This window comes from Stigmatopora argus, chromosome 14, assembly GCF_051989625.1.
Source record: "Stigmatopora argus isolate UIUO_Sarg chromosome 14, RoL_Sarg_1.0, whole genome shotgun sequence".
NCBI lineage: Eukaryota > Metazoa > Chordata > Actinopteri > Syngnathiformes > Syngnathidae > Stigmatopora > Stigmatopora argus.
In genome coordinates, this window is record NC_135400.1 from 4,093,393 (window position 1) to 4,114,116 (window position 20,724).

General features: G+C 39.1%; 2 protein-coding genes across 2 annotated transcripts; one reads left to right on the forward strand and one right to left on the reverse strand.

Annotated features, from left to right (window-relative positions):
* Positions 1 to 1,071: 1,071 nt before the first annotated feature.
* On the reverse strand, positions 1,072 to 7,219 carry rpain (RPA interacting protein). The gene is made up of 7 exons (XM_077619045.1): positions 7,072 to 7,219; positions 6,795 to 6,977; positions 6,639 to 6,711; positions 3,930 to 4,044; positions 3,791 to 3,854; positions 2,168 to 2,308; positions 1,072 to 1,171 (listed from the first exon to the last, which is right to left on the reverse strand). The coding sequence occupies exons 1-7, from the start codon at positions 7,141 to 7,143 to the stop codon at positions 1,142 to 1,144; spliced, it is 678 nt and encodes a 225-aa protein (XP_077475171.1). The 5' UTR covers positions 7,144 to 7,219; the 3' UTR covers positions 1,072 to 1,141.
* A 5,759-nt stretch (positions 7,220 to 12,978) lies between these two features.
* Positions 12,979 to 19,279, forward strand: LOC144089138 (cyclin-dependent kinase 5 activator 1-like). The gene is made up of 3 exons (XM_077620038.1): positions 12,979 to 13,341; positions 15,494 to 16,103; positions 18,533 to 19,279. Exons 2-3 carry the CDS (start codon positions 15,588 to 15,590, stop codon positions 19,022 to 19,024), a joined length of 1,008 nt encoding a protein of 335 aa, XP_077476164.1. The 5' UTR covers positions 12,979 to 13,341; positions 15,494 to 15,587; the 3' UTR covers positions 19,025 to 19,279.
* Positions 19,280 to 20,724: the final 1,445 nt, after the last annotated feature.

Consider the following 20,724-nt stretch of genomic DNA (forward strand, 5'->3'; position numbering starts at 1 on the left):
ATAACTGCCAAGACAAACAGACTCAAGGACAGTTTATTCCCAAGTGCTGTTACCATACTCAACTCGCGTTCTGCACCTAGGACCTAATCAAGACTTATTACTACTAATTATACTACTTTTTATTATGTTGACCATTTGTTTATCTATTACTATTTCGTGATTATTCATTTATCAGTATGTAGTGATTATTTATTTATCATTACTAAATATTGATTTTCTGTGTTTACTTGTTTGGTGTTGCGTCCATAGACTAAGCGAGTGGTGCAACGAGGCGCTGAACGGTTCCAAAACCATGGAACCCATCCTGAACTTCGGACGGAACAAGCCCGCTCCGCTCTGCTGACCTCACTTGGACAACTTATTTATTTCTTATTTATTGGTTATTTAGACGGGTGAGTGGTTACCGCATCGGCCTCACAGTGGGGGACCTGGGTTCAAATCCAGGTCGGTCCACCTGTGTGGAGTTTGCATGTTCTCCCGGGCCTGCGTGGGTTTTCTCCAGGTACTCCGGTTTCCTCCCACATTCCAAAGACATGCATGGTAGGCTGATTGGACACTAAATTGCCCTTAGGTATGAGTGTGAGCTTGAATGGTTGTTTGTCTCCTTGTGCCCTGCGATTGGCTGGCCACCAATTCAAGGCGTCTCTGGCCCTAAGTCAGCTGGGATAGGCTCCAGCACCCCCACGACCCTGGTGAGGATAAAGCAGTTCAGAAAATGAGATGAGATGATTATTTATCTCTACTATATATTGATTTTCTGTCTGCTTGTTTGTTGTTGCGTCCATAGACTCAGCGAGTGGAGTAACTTGGAGCTGAACGTCGCCAAAAACCACGGAACTCATCCTGGACTTCAGACGGAAAAAGCCTGCTTCACTCTGCTGACCTCACCTGGAATACTTATTTATTGATTGTTTATTCGTGTCTGTCTGTTGTTGTTTGTGAACTATGTGGTGAAAGCTTTAAATCTCATTATAATTGTATAATAATAATAAAAGCATTCAATTCAGTTCAATTCAATTCAACCCTCTCAGTTCAAATGGATGGCCGTCTGTTGGTGAAGAACTCAAATAGTCGAAATTTAAAAGTAGCCTTTATTCAAACAGGTTCACATGATTATAAATTAAAAAAAGGTTGCTCCAAATCATAGGACGATGGAAAGGAAGTCACATGTCTGAAAGCAGAGCAAACAAAACTATATTTAAAAAACCCCAACTCAAAACACCATGTAGAGGCAGGAAGTCCGAGTTTAAAAAATAGTCGTACCTTTACTTACGAAATTAATTGGTTCCAGAAATTTTTTCGTAACTTGAAAATTTCGTAAGTAGTGTTGTACTTTATGTGTAAAATCTCTAATTCGATCCACGGTCCTCACACAACTACCAGCTAAAAAACTTTAAAATTTGGTCCCAAATTATAATGGAATGATTTATTAATGTCTAAAAATGAATATAATGGCCAAAAAACCCTGTGAAAATGTGCCCGGCGCCGCCGAAATCGTTCCCTCCACGGCCGTTATAATGGGAGGCGTAATACTCGTGTGTGTCCACCAGATGGCGGCAAGCGCCCATTCTACCAGGGCCCAAAGCCATCCACTTTGTAGTAAGTACTACATACATTTGAGACTTTTACGGGTGCCTAAATGTGTGTGTGTGCGCTTGTGTGTGTGTGGTAATATCTGCCCCGTTGCATTTGTACGCTTTTTAATCGCTTAAGAGGAATTGCAATCATTAATAAGGGGAGCATTTAGCCGAGGTGGACAGGTATGTAAGAGAGAATTTTGAAACATGGGTAGTGGTTGTTCTGAGACAGCCAATTGAATTGAATTATTTTATTGTCATAATATGAGATAGAATGAGAGCGATGAAAGAGCCCAGTAGATTGTAGCAATGTTCTAAACTGAAAATCGATGCATCAGAGACAATATTTGCAAAATAAAATAACGGATAAGGAAATGCATTTACTTTTGGGGGATTTCGTAACTTGAATCTTTTTCGTACCTTGAGTCAATCATTTGCATATAAAAAAATTCGTAACCTTAAATTTTCGTGCATAGAGACATTCGTAAGTAGAGGTATGACTAGTTAATTAGCAAACTGAGGACCCCTGCATTACTACAAGTGAGCGTGTGCTTATAAAGTTTGGAGAAGCAATGAATTGGGTGTTATACCTTGCAGCTTATCAGCAGGTTGGGAGAGGACTCTAGGTTGGGAGCCAATGAAAAAACAGGACTAAAGGAACAGCCTTCCATGTGTTCCATAACTCTGGATTCTAGAAGATGCCGTAGGACATCTGGGTTGATATTCTTCATCTGAAGTCAGTGTAAAGGATGAAAAAGGGTCAGCAAAAGTCCATCGAAGTTATTTTAATCTTTTATATGGTAGGTGACTATTTTTGTGAATTTAAAAATACTTTGGGGCAATTTCAAGGTGACATCCTCTGTATTTTGGGCACTTCCTCTTGATTTTGTTACTTTCCTTTGATTTTGGGGAATTTCCAGGTTCACTTGCTGTTGATTTTGGGTCATTCTTGTGACTAAATGTTTATTTTTTTTCACTTTCTGTTTAATCGGGGAAATTTCTGTGTACCTTACTGTTTTAGTCTTTCTGATAACTCAGGGCTCTCCCTGGTGATTTATATATTCATATAAATAAACTCTTCCAATGGCCGATGCTAAAACTCTGGTTGATTTAATCTTCTTTTTTATTGAAAAATGTGAAAACAGTTGTATTATTTTTTATTGAGTTATTATGATATCATTATAATTATTTTATTATTATTATTGATTATTTACTTCCTGTTGATGTGGTACAGTTCCATGAGAAATTAACTTTTGTTATGGCCCACGCTAAATTAGATTTTCTTCAATTCTGGGAATTAAAAATTGTAGTATTCCTATTTATTAAGCTTTTATAATAACAACAAAGTTAAAATTCATTTTTTACTTTGCATCCCTTTATTTGAAAAAATGCAAAAAAATAAAGCTCACATTTTGAAAATCATAAATAAAACAATATTTATGTTTACATCCTAGCCTGTCATTGAGAACTATAAACAGTTTTGTGCCATTGACGACAATGGGCGTTCAATCCATGTGTTCATTCAAAATAGATTGGTCGTCTGTTACTGTCAAAGCCCCGAAATGATTGCCCTAAAAATAATTAAAGACAATCTTTTTTCCCTAGAGCACAGGTGTCAAAGTGGCGGCCTGGGGGCCAAATCTGGCCCACTACATAATTTTGTGCGTCCGAGAAAGTAAATCATGAGTGCTGAATTTGTTTTATGATCAAATTCAAATGAAGATTATAAATGTATAGGGAATCTTTCCTGTTTTCCCCCTTTTAAATCAATCATTGCAATTTTTTTAATCCCTAATTGTATTTTTTTCTTTATGATGTTTTCAGTTCATTTCTTTAAAATCTGTTTTTGATTTGTAACAAACTGAATATTTAGGAGATTTGGCCCAGCATTTTTAATCTGATTTAAAAACATATCTAAATATTGTATCTGAAATGTTTCCTCTTTCCCCTTTTATTTTTCACTGTAAATAAACAGATTTTTAAAAACTATTTTTCCTTTTTAAATAATAAAACAAAAGGTTAAAACATATGATAGATTTAATATTTGCCCTCTTTTCTGATTAAGTTTTTTTGAAAAAAAATATATTGAGAGGCTCAAAGAGAAGATTTGTACTAATTTTAATGCAAAAAAATGATCTATCCATCAGCACGACTACGGCGCGGCCCGCAACAAAAAAAATGAGTTTGACACCCCTGCTGTAGAGTATACAAACCTCTGTATTTATGTGGAGGCCACATGGGCAGGAGATGAAACATTCGTTGATATTCAAGTAATTCCTAGCAGACATTAGATTTAGGTCAGTCTTTAAAAACTCACATCGTCCACACAGTTCAAGAACTTGGTTTACTTACATGCGGCACATTGGACAAATCACTTGGGCTTGTTCTTCCATCCCTTCCACAACATATGATAAGTATTGCTGCTCAAATTGTTGGTTCCTCTCATACTCTTCAATAATAGATATTTCTGAAACATAAAAGTTAGGGGCATATGCTCAATATCAATTCCAACACCCAGGAGACTAAAAAAATGCACGAGTTTCCTTTATGAAAATCGGAAAAGTCATTGTAAATGAATTTGTCCACACAAATGTTGAAAGTAGGGAAACTCATGCAAAGCTATTTTTTGTATATATTCAAAGTCAGGGAAATTCATGCTTTATGAAGAAAGTTAATATTCATTTATTCAACTTTAATAAAGAATGTGTGTTTAAGGTCATAATTATTTTTAATTTGTTTAAGAATAAAAATGCTGATATTTTTCCCACAAAAATGATTTAAAACAATTTTTCTCTGCTATTATTTTCAAGAGACAGAAAGCGCAAAACAAGTCAGGCTAAAAAAATACATTCAGTCATTCATTCATTTTCGAAACTGCTTATCCTCACAAGGATCGCGGTCAGCGCTGGAGTATGTATATACACACATACAAAATATAAATATATATTTAAAAAAACATCAGGAAATTTTGTGTAGTATAAGTGTAGCACAAAATGTCATGTGAAGGCTAGATCTTAATTAAATTATTTAGTTGTTTTTTTTAGTTTAATCATTTTATCTATATTTTTATGAATAAATTTAATTTGAAAAGAAACAAATTAACATGAAAGAAACAGAAATACACTATTAAATCAAAAACCGGTCAGGCCTGTTTTTTTATTTAAGTGAATTCAAAACACTTCAAAAGTCTTTTTTTTCCACAAAAATGTTCTTTTTTTGTTCATAATCCTGGCCACCTCTGGTAAAATTGCCTACATGCTCAATTAAACAGTGATTTTCTAACATTTTGATTAATATTATATATTTAACAAAGGTGTTGTTTCCTGAAAAATATGAAAAAATATAAGATTATTTTAAGGTAACAATATTTACAGTTTTTTTTTCTTGTTTTATTTATTTATTCATCTTCCGTACTGCGCATGCTCGTGAGAGTTGCAGTGGTTGCTGGAGCCTGTCCCAGCTGACTTCGGGTGGAAGACTGGTCACCAGTTAGTCATAGGTCACACTGAGAGACAGACGACCCCTCACGCTCAGAATCACACTGCCACCGAGTGGAAATGGAACTCGGACTGCCCTCACCAAACTCAGGCGAAAGAACCACATCACCATCGGGTGGCTTTTGTTTTATTTATTATTATTTTTTAAATTAAAATTTAAAATTATTTGTGTAAATATGTAAGATTGTAGCCGTGGGCTAATTTCCATCTTTAGTCCCTTTTGTAGGTACAAGATAAACAACGACACACACTAGACCAGACATGGGCAAACTACGGCCCACGGGCCGTATACGGTCCGTTAGGCTTTTTAATCCGGCCCACCGACGTTGTCCAAATTATAGAAAAAATGAATGACCTCATTCATTTCCCTTTCCCCTGCAATAACCTCGTTTTCCCGATAGAGGGCGATAGAAGCCCGTCATATATTCCGGTTAACTGACCAACACCTCAGATCTATTTTGAGAATTGCCACCACGAAACTAACTCCAGATTTTGATGCACTGGCAAAAAAGGGAGAACAACAACACAGTTCCCACTGAAATGTGAGTTTCTCTACTGTGTTAAAAATAGCAACTTGCACATGTACGCACAGCAGCAGTACAGTAGCTTAATTAACATGCCGCTCATCACTCTCAATTTAAAGACTGCTTTCTTTCGTTGAATAATAACATGTTCTTAATGTTGAAAGTAAATTAGAAAATAAATTTTCACCTTCAATTGTGTCTTTTTTCTTACATTTCAATCCCCAGGTTTGATAAATTACATTGCGTGTCCAAATGCCCTCTGTCAAATTTTAGTATCCATTCTGGCCCGCAAGTCAAAAAGTTTTCCCACCCCTGCACTAGACACATACACTCACGTACCACTCACAAGACAGTGTCGCGATCGCAATTTTGTTCATCTAACATCCAGGCTTTAAGATGATTGGCAAAGAGGTTCAGAGACAGGAGTTCACGTATGTTATTTGGTATTGATTTCCAGGTATGTGCGGCATGGACAGAGAAGGTGATTTGGCTGAAAGCACTCTTTTTGAAGGGAACTACAAAGTCACCTCTACAGCCAGCCGTTGTTGATGCGTTGGAATTTTTTGGTACAAAATCTTGCGGTGGAGGAGGGGCTTTGTGTTGGAAGATTTTGTAGACTAAGGTGGCATCTGCATATTTAACAGTATTGTTCCAGTTCAGGTGTTTGTGTTTCTTTAATATCTGACAGTGGTGGTGCGTTTTTTGCGGTCTGTCCAATGCTTTCAAAGCCTGCTTTGGTTTTAGTGTTGTTGTTGTTTTTGTTGTTGTTGTTTTTTACCACTTAATGCTACTGTATCGACAATGATAATCGTAAATTATATAAACTGGGAGGGCTGGCTGGGAATGTTCAAGGCCTTCCCAGTCAAAAATGAATTTGGATGTCTAGTGCTTTCAATGGCAGCAAACGATTGCATGTTTTAAAGGGGATTTATCAACCTAACAACAATGTTTATGTGGAAGAGAGTACTTTTTTTGTTGTGTACCGTAAGCAATTACCACTATGTATGCAAAATGTTACAATTTTTTGTGCAAAAGATTACCGTGAGATTGGAGCTCTTGGTGGATTTCTTCCAAAACTGCTTGTTCATCGTATTCCTTCATAATGGTGTGCACCTGTTGAAAAAGTATACATATTGGAACATGGTGGTCGTCCTATATTTATGAATAAAGACAAACATTGAGTTTGGAGTGGGTACCTCTGCAATGCCACCTGAGCCCCAGAGTGATGGCAATCTTCGATTCTCTGACTGCAGAGTGGTCCACTCTTCCTCCATGACCTCCTGGGCAATGAATTGGGTGTTGGGACCGCTGCCCACACCCATGTTGCGATATCTGTCAAGCAATCTCGACCGGCTACCTTTTAGCCTCTCTACACAGCGCTGTTGAAAATTTAACGAGAACATAATGCAACACAGTTGATTCCCAACGATGTGCCTTCAAGCAAGCAAAGCAATGACTTATAACACACTCTACCTTGCGGAATGTTTCCTTCCATGGCGGGGTTGTTCCTTTATAAAGTGAGCGATGTCTCTGAAAAGATTCCATTTGAATTTTTAGACAAACACGTCAAGAAACCGCATGCCAGCGAAGCCAGTATAATTCCCGCAAGAAAAAAAACAACAACAACCCCATAGGTGCTTTTAATACGTAGAGGAAGTGACGCAAGGGTTGCCTCGCATTGGATTGTGGGAGCTGTGAGTCAACCAGGACGCCGTTCTCACTGAAATAAACTTAAAAGGAACATTGATACGAATTGTTCGGTTTCGAACTGTTTTGTGGAAAATTTCAGAAACAATTTAGTACTTATTTTGTTTCTTACTGTTTCTATAACCCTTTCAATAACTTTTAGAATGAATTTTCCAATTTCATTATCGGGAAACAGAACATGGACTTGAAACGAAAAATCCTTATTTTGTTTTTTGTAATGTATGATTTTTACGTTTATGTAATTTTATATTTGTAGTATTAATAATTTAAAATAATAATGACAATGGAAACAAAAAAGAAAACACTTACTTCTCTGCCGTTTTGTGTCGGTGCCGTTTGTTAAATTCAGCAATATGAAGCTGTATTGGAACGTGATCTTAGAAACTGTTATAAATTACGTATTCTGAAAACAATTCTTAGCCGGCTTGCATTTTCACAAACGTCAGACTGCATTTTTTTTATGAAGCAAATTGTTTTTAAATCCGTCAAGGATTTTCTGAGTCGAAGAATGCCAGTGGAATTTCACTCACTTTGAGTGAAATTTTCCGACGCAAGATGGCCGCTAGTTACTTACGTCCCGGCAAACTTTTTAGACATCTAGGCTTATCCACAGTTTTCTATTTGAAAATAAAGGGAACAAAGTCATTTAAAATATTTTAACTCTAGTATTAGCCGTTGATATTAACACCCCCCTAAACACAATAGTTTTGGAAAAAAAGATATATAAGGAAAGGGTAATCGAAAGTATTGATAACTGTGATGGACAGACAAAAGGGACCTTGACTGACTACATCCGGGTTTACGACCCGAATTGCTGCTGAAAACAAACACAGCAGTGATCCGTACATTGCAGTGGCGGACAGCAAGTGTCAAACATGAAAAAAAGGTTGTTTTGTTGGTTGTACTAAAACCAATGAATTCTAAAAAAGAAAAGATTGTTCAAACTGATGGGAGCGCCCATAAAGTCCGAAGTCCTGACATTTGCTCCTCTCATTCATTCATTTTCTCAACCGCTTTATCCTCATTAGGGTCGTGAGGGGTGCTGGAGCCTATCCCAGTTGACTTCGGGCCAGTGGCAGGGGACAGCCTGTATCAGTGGCCAGCCGATCGTAGGGCACGAGGAGACGGACAACCATTCTCTCACACTCATATACTTAGGGGCAATTTAGTGTCCAATCAGCCTACCATGCATGTTTTTTTGTTGGAATGTGTGAGGAAACCAGAGTACCAAGAGAAAACCCACACATGCCCGAGGAGAACTCAGTGGACTGACCCAGATTTGAACCCAGGGCCCCACAGCTGTGAGGCTGACGTGCTATCCACTCAAGCCGCCGGGCCGCTTGCTCCTCTCAGTCAAAACAAATTGGACGCCTTGACACACAAACACAAGCATTTGATGCTAGTTCTTTACCAGTTGAAATGAACTGGACATCTACCGCTTTTAGTGGCAGTCAATGAGTTAAGAAAGACATACGTATTTATTTACAAGAATATTGCAATAATACAATGTGGCTGTGGATATATTTATTTACAGAAATGTTGCTCTGAAATAGTCTGTGGGGAGGAGAAAAGTTTTTCACAGATGGTGCAAAATATAAATATTTTTCAATTTATGAATGGCTTTTCTTTGACATACTTGTGTAGCCAAGCACTAGCTGTCAGAATTAAAAATAAACTGTTATTAATTTATTAACATTTTTATTGATTTGTGCTATTAATTCCTAATAAGCAATCAAAAAATGCTAATTGAGATCTGATATTAAACTTGATTTTCACTACATGTGAATATTGTAGGTTATTGATAAAAATACAAAGAGATGCTTCAGGATTAAATGTTTATTTTCCCTGTAAGGCATCCTCTAGAACAGTGTTTCCCAACCTTTTTTGAGATGTGGCACACTTTTTGCATTGAAAAAATGTCAAGGGACACCGCCATCAGAAAATCTTTTAATTTAAAACTATGTTGCCTATATTAACAATAGTCCTTCTCATCAAAGTTTTATCAGCAGGAATCACATAAACATAAAAAATATTCCAAAATCTAATTTTTCACACTGACTTAATGTCACCAAAAGTTGACGTCTGCGGACCCTGAACAACTTCCGGTCTAAGTGATGCAAAAGATAAGTAATGTAATGTTTTTAATCGCATAATTTTATGACTTCTGAATCTCCTAATATTGCACAAAAAATGTTGTGCTCTCACAGACTTTACATCACCAAATGTTAATGCCCTAGAAACCAAACAACTTCTGGTTCATGTTAGAGAAAAAAAAGCAACAAAATGACTGTTTCACAATAGTATAATTTAATGTTCATCATATTTTGATTTTAACCTTGTAATAGTTCAATTTTAATCTCATTATATTCATATTCATTTTTCTCTCTGGATATTACATTGTATAACTTCTTGCAATTTCCCGCGGCACACCTGACCATTGCTCACGGCACAGTGGTTGGGAAACACTGCTCTAGTAAAGTTTTTCCCAACCACTGTGCCGCGCTACACTGGTGTACTGTGAGTAATGATCAGTAATGCCACATTACTCTTTTTGTTATTTGACAACTTTTGCTTTTGCTTTGCTGTTCTGCGGCCTTTGCGACTGTACTGTCTAACTTATAACTATGCCTTTTCTTGCTACTGTCACAATGAAATTTCCCGAATACGGGATGAATAAAGTTATCCAATCCAATCCAATCTCACTATACAGAGCAAACATTCAGGCAATCTTTCGCATTGGCAATACACGCAAATGATTCGGTTAATCAAACGTTGAATCTTCTGTTCTGCGCTGTTATTTTTCTCCTTTTCACTTTGAGATCCATGGCGTATCACTTTTTCCATTTTCAAAATTAAAAGAGCCGCATACAGCATTAGAACTGGAGGTTGTTGACCCCCAAACTAGCCTATCATGCATGCTTTGGGGATCTGGGAGGAAACCGGAGTAGCATGAGAAAACCCACATTCAAACTCTGCATAGGAAGGTTGGAACCAATTGGGGATTGGACCCTCGATCTCGGAACTGTCAGGTGCACATTCTAACCGATGTGCTACCAATTATTATTGTAATGCTGACAGAAAAAAAATAGTCACCTTAGTGCCAATTTTGGTTCACTCACTTGACTTCGGTGTGGGCAGGCGTGGGATCAATTCCTCCTCCGTGGCGGTACGATTGGTGGGAAAGTTGTCATAAAGTCATTTAAAAGGATATAAAATAGGAAATGGAATAGAGGTGAACGTTTGATGACGTTTTCTAACCTGATTTTTTGGAGTTTTAGTAGAACGTCACTCTTCGGCTGGTTTTACTTACAAGTCTTAATAGATCTATTAACTAACTACTCACTAGCAGCGTCACCCGGTTTAACAGTTGGTCCTTGTTTAGTTAACTTTCTATATATTAAATATGTACTTTGTTTACAAATGTTGAAAACCTGCTGTCAATAATAAATTACACTTCATTAAAGATTTAGAACAACTCATGGACATATTGCAAAAAAATGAAAACATCCGACATGACCATACATCAAACAAGAGTGCCGGTAGTTTGAAAGGCAATACTAGATAGTTCAGACTAGTTTTACAACGTGTCCAGCAGACTTTATGAATGGGGATTTGTCTCTCTGTGTGGCCTACAGTTGACTGGCGACCAGTCTTGGGTGTAGTCTGCCTTTTACCCGACATTTGAGAGGCCTAAAACTCCAACTATTTATTCATTCATTTTCTGAATCACTTTATCCTCACACGCCCACACTCATACTTAGGAGCAGTTTAGAGTGTCTAACCAGCCTACCGGAATACTACTGGAAAGTGAGAGGGAACCGGAGTACCCGGAGGAAATCCACTCAGGCTCGGGGAGAACATGCAAACTCCACCAGGGTGTAACGACGTGGATTTGAACTCAGGAATTGAATTGAATGATTTTATTTTCATTACATATACCAGAACTGTGAGGTCGACCCGCTAACCACTCAGCTCCCAGGCAAAAATTATTTTCCACTTTCATTGGTACTCAAACTTTCATCACAAACTGATTTTATTTAACGGCCAATTTTGACATAGATTTTTAACAAGCTGGGACATCGTTTTATTGTTTCATAAACACTAGCATATTATATATATAATACTATATAGAATGGGAAAATCTCATCTCATCTTATCTCATTTTCTGAACCGCTTTATCCTCACTAGGGTCACAGGGGGTGCTGGAGTCATCCCAGCTGACTTCGGGCCAGAGGCAGGAGACACCCTGAATCGGTGGCCAGCCAATCGCAGGGCTCAAGGAGACGGACAACCATGTACACTCACACCCATGCCTAGGGGCAATTTAGAGTGTCCAATCAGCCTACTATGCATGTTTTTGGAATGTGGGAGGAAACCGGAGTACTCAGAGGAAACCCACACAGGCCCGGGGAGAACATGCAAACTCCACACAGGTGGACCTGGATTTGAACCCAGGACCCCAGAGCTTTGAGACCGACGCGCTAACCCAGGGGTCGGGAACCTTTTTGAAAGAGAGAGCCATAAACAATTCCTATTTTCAAATGTTATTCCTTGAGAGCCATACTCACAATTTAAAAGTCAAAATACATGAAAATGTGCCATTTTTTTAGTCATTTTACCACTTATAAAGTACAAAAGGTCTTTGAATTCTTTTGACAACATTGTTACGCTGTTGCTAATCAATGAATATCAATGAGTATCAATGAGAGAATAGATACAGAAGACTCTAATGAAAAAAACAAGTCAATGCCACTGCCGACGTGACGTTCCTATTGGTGCGTTCGGGACTCGGCTCTCTCACCACCAGTTTCCATATTTTAGCTCAGAGCCATGTGCAACCATCAAAAGAGCCACATGTGGCTCCCGAGCCATAGGTTCCCTACCCCTGTGCTAACCACTTGTTCCACCGGACCGCCGAACTCAACAAATCCAGCACCCAAATTTATTTTGAACAATCAGACTGAAACTCATCCCAGAGTTTATGTTCCTCCGCATGTCTCCATCACAATCTCCTCCTCAATCTGTTCCTCACCCGCAAAGCTTTTCTGATACATCCGCTGGGCGGAATCAGCACCTCGGACAGCGAATGGTTCTGATAGGACAGCGGTATATTTTCAGGTGTTTATCAGTAACATGCGTCCAATCAATTTGAATTGATAGGGTGGCAAAGGATGAACATTCGTTCATTTACCAAGCCTTCCACTTCAAATAGATTGGACATCTATAACCGTCAACAACAGCCAGTGACTTAATCATAAAAAAGAACTAAAAAGAAACCATCTATTTATCGACCAAACCTAATTTCAACAAATAGTCGCTCTAAATCACACAAGTCATCTTTATCCTCCTGATGTGCACTTCTTTCACTCTGTTCCTCACCCGCAGTAGACATTCTGACACATATGCTGGGCTGCATCAACAGTTCGGAGAGCGAATGGGTTCTGATAGGACAGAGTCAGTGGACCTCCAATGGCTTCATCGGGTTGCAACGCAGATCGCGTTTTGGTGGCGGAAGTAGCAGCGGCAGGATTAGCAGCATCCTTTCTGTAGCCAATCATAAGGCTGCATTTACCTCCTCCATCCAACCCAAATAACTATAGACGTCTGCATCGAAACAGTGACTCTCTCTCTCTCTCCCTCTATTACTCTCTCTCTCCCCCTCCAACCCCCCCCCTCCCTCTCACACGTTCGCTCTGCCAAGGGTAGACGCTAATGTCTATTTTTGGAATTTGTCGAGGCAATTTTCTCCTCGTTTCTTTGGGTTTTTTGCATTATATATTTTTATTTGTCGTTTTAATTCAACCTGTATACGATAGATAGATGGAACAACCGTAACCGTGTCGATTTTTTCCTCAATGGACGACGTTTTTCAATTGGCTTCCCAGCATATGTGGTTGTTCTGTTTCGAGATTTTGTATTCCCTCGACCACAACGGGAAGTGTCTGATTTAAAGATGAAATAAGGGGGAAGCCCACGGGGACGAAGCAGAATTTGAAGATTCCATGGCTTGTGAAAGAAGATTCAATTAATTGTCAGGTAGGAAAGAACTGCAACCCCCGACACCCCCTCCCCCCACACACACTTTATTTAAATCACACAGTTCATTATCATGCAATAATCGACCAGATATTAAACATTATAAACGCCGAAATGCAAAGGAAATAAAAACAACAACAAAAACAGATTGTCTGGGGAGAAGTGCGGTGAGGCAGTTGATTCATTTTATAAAATTGTTCCTTAATGACATTCTGCGAGCATCTATTGCGGAGCTATGCTTATGCATTATGTATGTATGACACAACGTGATGCTTGTGCATTCCGTGTGCTAAAAAGAGGAGGTGGGGGGTCTTGTTTTCAAGGCTTCCATTTTGAAGCTAAGATGGATGCTTGCGCACATTTTCTTTCTCATGCTTCCCTGGCCTATCTTAATTCTTATATAATACTGATGAGCACTACAGGCCAGCATAGGGAGTGGGGAAGTGAGCCACAATAGGATATAGCATGGTGTTATATATTCAACCCCAATAATGGCCTACTTAATAGCTTTGAAAAACAGTAAAGGTAAAAAATAATAATGGTCATTTTATGGATAACACAGGCATGCTGCTTACTCAATAAATCGTTTTCTGGATTGATTATGCTGGCAAAATGTAATATGGACTGGGCTAGTCGACGATAAAATACAGGGTGGTCATCATTTCCTCTCTTGTGTATATGTCTATCTTGCAAACCTTAATAATTGAATAAATTATTAAAAAAGGCAGCCCAGCAGATGAGTGGTAAGCACATCGGCCTCACAGTGGGGGACCTGGGTTCAAATCCAGGTTGGTCCATCTGTGTGGAGTTGCATGTTGCGTGGGTTTTCTCCAGGTAGTCCGGTTTCCTCCCACATTCCAAAGACATGCATCCTAGGCTGATTGGACGCTCTAAATTGCCCCTTGGTATGAGTGTGAGCGGGAATGGTTGTTTGTCTCCTCGTGCCCTGCGATCGGTTGCCCACTGATTCAGGGTGTCCCCCGCCTCTGGCCCGGAGTCAGCTGGGATAGGCTCCAGCACCCCCCATGACCCGAAGTGAGGATAAAGCAGTTCAGAAAATGAGAGCTGAGAGAATTATTAAAAATAATATATTGAGTATTGATTCCTGGCGTCCACATATGTTGACATTACATGGCCCAAAATTTGATGTCCACAGAAATGGATAGCAGGATAAGGATATATGGTTATTGCTATTTCAAATGTTTAAAGAGCAATTTTTTTTGGGGATAACGCTTTAATTAGCAAGAGACTACTTTTAGTAATTTAAAATAAACAAATGCGTAACTTAAACCTGGTGTCATCATACGTGAAGATCACATTTTGAGTCATGGAGACCACAATAGGTATAACATTTTGTTTTTATTATTCATTATTACATCTTTAAATATCATATTCATTATTAGTAAGAAATTGAATTATAAATAAATAAAATATAGGCAACATTGTGGATGAGTGGTTAGCATGCCAAAATCACAGTTCTAAGATCAAGGGTTCAATCCTGAGGGTGCTCCAGCCCTCCTGTGTGCAATCCCCCGCCTACTGCCAGTTACTCCGGATAGGCTCTAGCACCCCCTGTGATCTTTGTGAGGTTAAATACAATGGAACATGAATAAATACATGATTAAATAAAACATTAAATGGCTCTCTAATGATATTTTTTTTATTTTGTCTTGATTTGTTTTCATTTTATTACTATTATTTTTAAAATTTCTTTCAAACTCATTTCCTCCCAACAATTGTAAAAGATGTCCAATTCATGTAAACGGGGGGAATGCCTGTGAATTGCCAGTGGAAATGGATTGGACCTCTAGCACCGTCAATGGAAGCCAGTGAGTTAACATTGAAAGAGTTCCCTCCATTAGAATGGAGGAATAAAAACACTGTCTTGATGTCAGTACTTTGACAAAAGAACATTTAGTGTATTCCTTATTGTAGAAGAGCTGGAGGGTGCTCAGTTGTCATGGCAACTGTGAGACTGTAAATCCCAGTGGAAACAGTGATCTTCAATAGAGAGCCAATCTGAGCTAAATATTGGGATTTCTTTCACAGCTTAGTGGGAAAATGGCAGATTGCACTTTTGTGAGTGTTAGTACTCATAGCGAGTGTTTGTTTTCTTTGTAAATATCTCATATGATGTTATTTGTTCTCCCAGATTTTCCGAGGTGAGGCATTGTGCTTCTTTTCCAAACAAGAAGGATTCCCATCACTGCTCCCCATCACCACTTTGCTGACCCTCGCCAGGCATCATGGGTACAGTGCTGTCTCTCTCCCCCAGCTACCGCAAGGCAGCCCTGTTTGAGGATGGCCCAGCTACAGTGGGTCACTACACAGCGGTGCAGAACAGCAAGAACGCCAAAGATGCTGCGGCAGCTACTGCCAAATCCCTCAAACGCCCCTCCATAATCAGTGTGCTGCCATGGAAACGCATTGTAGCCGTATCAGCTAAGAGAAAAGGCTCCAAGAAGCTGCAGTCGGAAGGCGGCGACGGTGGGAAGGGGTGCTCGCCAGACACAGAAGACTCCCTCAACACTAATTCGGCTTCGAACAGCTTGAAGCTGAAGAAGTCACAATCCTGCGCGAATCTTTCTGCTTACTCTTCCTGCCAGGATCCCTCAGCCACCGCTTTGACTACCTCCTCTCACCTCCCCACCTCTAAGACCCTCATCAACGTAGCTACTGTCGCTGCCAAAAAGAATTCCCTCACTGGCTCTGGGATCCAGCCTCCCACTGCAGTAGGCACACCAAAGCGTGTCATTGTTCAGGTATGATTTTTTTGGAAATTCATTCTTAACAAGTGAGCTTATGCTTTAAAATTTTATGAATCATTTAAGAAATACTGGATGGGAAAACTGCCATTGTATGACCATTATGTTATCAATATGCTCCAATCCAGTAAAATGATGTAATGGCAGAAGAAGTCCATTAACTCATTGGTAGGCATCGATGGCACTAGTACATGTCCACTCCATTTGAAGAGGGAAGGGTGGCAGCGAATAAATGAATGTTCATTTGTTGTCACCCTCTCATTTTAAATGAATTGCTCTAGTGAAAAAATAATTAAAATTTACAGTACAAATATGCCAAGAGTGAAATTTGTCATTTTTATATATCATATTTATTCAGTGCCATTGATGATGATCGGCATGATCATTGGCAGTAATCAAGGTGATAGATTAATATATATGATATTTTATCTATGCGGTTTTGATTCATGAGTGGATCTGAGAAAGGAATTTGTTTTTAAAAAAGCAGTTTATTTTCATTTTTAGAATAATGTATACATTCTAACACGGTCATTGGCTGTTAAACATGATCATTCGGCGTGAACGAGTTAATGGTGGATTAATCATTTATTAAATTTGCGTTGATTTAATGGATTTGACAGATTAATATGTCAACAAATTTTTCATTTTATTTTGTCAATTGAAATGAATGCGTCACTATTATGTGTTTTTATTATTATATTACTACTATGAGTCACCAATCCATTTGAAGTGGGAGTGGTTGCAGTAGATGAACATTCGCTGTCATTGTCTCAGTTCAAATGGATTTGACATCTTATAGTGACAAACTTTAAATTTAAATTCACAGCAGAGGGATGACAAGAGCGAAATAAAAGGGTTCAGTGCCATTGAGGAGAATCTAGATGATCATCGGCAGTGAACAAGTAAAGATAGATCAATCTATTTTTAAAAATCCACTTCATGTTTTTTGCCAAATCATCAAAGAATCTGTTAGATTAAATCAATGATTTCCCCCTCAAAACAAATCAGAATAAAATCATTTTGTGATTAATCTGTGCATTCTAACAATGTCAGTGGCAATTAACCATGATCATTGGCTGTGAGCAAGTTAATGCTCGTTTAATTTATTTCATAGCCTTGCACATCAAAGATCCATTTGATCAATTAATCTGTCAACTAATTTCCTCATTGATCTCATTTTGTAAATGAAAATGAGTCAGTCACGAGTAGACGTCCAACCCATTTTTGAAGTGGGACGTTGCCGACAAATAAACAATCATTCAGTCCCTGGCATCTAATTTCCTCATTAATCTCATTTTGTGAATGAAAATGAGTTTGTCACTAGTTAACGTCCAACTCATTTTTGAAGTGGGACATTGTCGGCAAATAAACATTCATTCATTCCCTGCCATCCTCTAAATTCAAATGGTTTGAACAGCTACTAGTGAAGCGTGTGCGGACGATTGGTCGCCGGTCTTTTGGTCGCCGGTCTTTTTGGTCGCTCAAATGATCGGCTGCTGCCATCTATGTCAATTTATTAAAAAGAGCACTCATTTAACACAACGGCTGCTGCCATCGACTATCATAGGCGTCCAATGAACCTTCATTCTTTCTGGGAGAACTTGCAATGTTGAAATACTTTAGAGTTTAGATGGTCATTTTTATCAAACAAATAAAAGTCTTAGTATACTTTTAGCCCGGAACTTTGACATTAAAATAAAAGGCAATAAGTAAAATTAATTTATTAAAAAGAAGACTAAGCAAATTCACAGATGGTGTTTCTATTGAAGCAGTAAAACTTACAAATTCTAGCAGTAAAACTTACAAATTCTATACAAAAATTACAAATACAAACTTACAAATTATGTACACAGGGAATTCACAGATGGGAGTTTTTATTACAAATTGTATGCAATGGCTTGCAGGTACTCTACATTGTTCGCGAATCGATCCGGGTTTCCATAGTCCTCCGAGTTCATTGGACGCCTATGACAGTCGATGGCAGCAGCTGATGTGTTAAATGAGTGCTCTTATTTCTCCCAGAGAGAATGAAGGTTGCTAGAATTTGTAAGTTTTACTGCTTAAATAAAAACACCATCTGTGAATTTGCTTTGTCTTCTTTTTAATAAATTGACAGTAGATGGCAGCAGCCGATCATTTGGGCGACCAAACCGCGACCAAAAGACCGGCGACCAAAAAGACCCGCGACCAAAAGACCGCGACCAAAAGACCGCGACCAAAAGACCGTGACCAAAAGACCGGCGACCAATCGACCGTGTACCCTAGTGAAGAACTCAATGAAATATGAATCAGAAAGATAATTGGACGCCTCATGATTGTCCGTTTCCCAGCGTCAATGGCAACGAAAGAGTTCATGAACTCTCATAAGCATTTCGTGCCCCCACTTAACGATTCCTTTCCGTATTCCCTTACATGGCTATCCGCAGGCCTCCACCAGCGAGCTGATGCGCAGCCTCGGCGAATTCCTGTGCCGCCGCTGCTACCGTCTTAAGCGTCTCTCGCCGACCGATCCCGTGCTGTGGCTACGCAGCGTGGACCGCTCCCTCCTCCTTCAGGGTTGGCAGGATCAGGGCTTCATCACTCCGGCAAACGTGGTCTTCCTCTACATGCTGTGCCGCGACGTAGTCTCTGCCGAGGTGGCCTCGGAGCGTGAGCTGCAGGCCTCGCTTCTCACTTGCCTCTACCTGTCCTACTCCTACATGGGCAACGAGATTTCATACCCGCTGAAGCCCTTCTTGGTTGAGGCCGAGAAGGAAGCGTTTTGGGACCGCTGCTTGGAGATCATCACCCGCATGAGCGGCAAGATGCTCCAGATCAACACCGACCCGCACTTCTTCACCCAGGTCTTTGCCGACCTAAAGAATGAGAGCAAGAAAGAAGAGGAGAAGACCAAACTATTTATAGGCCTTGACCGATAAACGTACGCGGGTAAAAAAAGGATGTGGGAATTGAGGGGTTAGATATAGAAATGAATGGTGGACTACTAATACCGTGTAAAGCTACTTTGAAACACTAGTGTTGTCTGGCGTCTCTAAGTTTCAGAACAAGCAACTTAAAATGCAGAACTCATCTATAATTGTAGTAATTATTACTATGTATGTTAAACCTATTTAAAATACTATCCTAGTATCCGCTTAGCGGCCGTCCAATCATGTGGCTCTTCATTCTTTGGCTGTGAACAGTGGCAATGCTGGGGTCTCTCAAGAAATCCCTGGTGCCCCCAACCCACCTATACACACTGCAAAAATGTGTTTTTTTGCAGACATAAATGAAGAATAAGAAATCTAATACTTATATATAAGTAAACAACACGTAAGGCCACATCGAAAGAAAAATAAAGTTGCAGACACATTTGAATGGAAAATATTTAATAATATAACTACATAATAAATTTACACACTTTAAATTAAGTTTCACCTTTCACGAAATATGCAGTGTCAGAAATAGGCCAGATGGGGTGGAGTCCCACAATGGGGGTAACTGCAGTGTCATTTTAAATGGCCAATTCTTTTTGTTTTTGTGGAATACATTTTGGCAGCCCTTGCTGGCCCTTTTTTGGCCGGGACCCCAAGCAACGGCCCAGGACAGACTTTCCCAGTTCAATTGGATTGAATGTTTATCGCCGTCAATGGCAGGTAATGAGTTGATAAAGCTGTAACTGACTCAGGAAACATGAAATGTTTCCTGCTGCTCTTAAAAGTAGAAAAAAATCAAATGATAGTTGTTACTATATTGATTTGAAAGGGATAGAAACGCCAGACAACATTCTTTTTTATGAGTTAAAGATATAAAGATATGGTATATCGATACCACATTGCATGAGCTCACGTCATCATTGCACAAGACCACTGCTTATTGCCAACTCCATTGAACCTTAATCCTAGTCCCTTGCCAATGCGGATTGCACTCATCAACACAGGCTGTGATGCCCATTGTTGAAACTTAAAAAAAAAAAAAAATCTGTATTAAATTTCATATTTGTAACATTCTTTAGGTACACCCCTTTAAAATAATTTGGTGTTATTCAAAGCTTCTTAGAATTTACAAAGACCACACATCAGCAAAACAGGCCAGCATTAAATTGTTTACAAGAATATACGCAAACACAATACTGAACTCTCTTTTACATTTCCTTTTAGTATATAATAACTCCCCAGAAGTGTAAGGAAGCATTGTAAACTGCTGTTTTATTTGAGTTTCAGCTCATACTTGAAGTGGAGAGTCTATGGGACCTTGGGTTTTCTTAAATGTCACCACCACCTTAACTCATTGTCTGCCATTGACGGTGCTGGACGTCAAATCCATTTTGACTGGGAGCAGCAAGTTCGCTTTAAAAGGCACTTAATGGCAATCAAAGATGAGCCATCATAGCCAGACCTCACTGTTTAATGTAATTGGACGTCTATTGATACCAGTGGCAGCCAATGAGTTAATATTACTGAAGTGAAACTGGCTTCTATAGATGCAGATTAAAATATATCATTAAAGGGACAAACAACATGTTTAAAAGACCCTAAAGATGGTTGCTTAAGTTACTCGGGGCATTCATTCACTCATTTCCCGTGCGGCTTATCCTCACAAGGGTCCCTAACTCCCGCAAGCCTGGGGAGAACATCCA

What these genes read in the sequence shown, in the direction of transcription:
- LOC144089138 (XM_077620038.1), top strand. Translation starts at nt 15,588, where the DNA reads ATGGGTACAGTGCTGTCTCTCTCCCCCAGCTACCGCAAGGCAGCCCTG. An exon ending in CAAAGCGTGTCATTGTTCAG is followed by an intron (nt 16,104 to 18,532) that starts GTATGATTTTTT and finishes GGCTATCCGCAG; the next exon opens with GCCTCCACCAGCGAGCTGAT.
- rpain (XM_077619045.1), bottom strand. Translation starts at nt 7,143, where the DNA reads ATGGAATCTTTTCAGAGACATCGCTCACTTTATAAAGGAACAACCCCG. An exon ending in GGAAGGAAACATTCCGCAAG is followed by an intron (nt 6,978 to 7,071) that starts GTAGAGTGTGTT and finishes AATTTTCAACAG; the next exon opens with CGCTGTGTAGAGAGGCTAAA. An exon ending in GCCTCCACATAAATACAGAG is followed by an intron (nt 2,309 to 3,790) that starts GTTTGTATACTC and finishes CACTGACTTCAG; the next exon opens with ATGAAGAATATCAACCCAGA.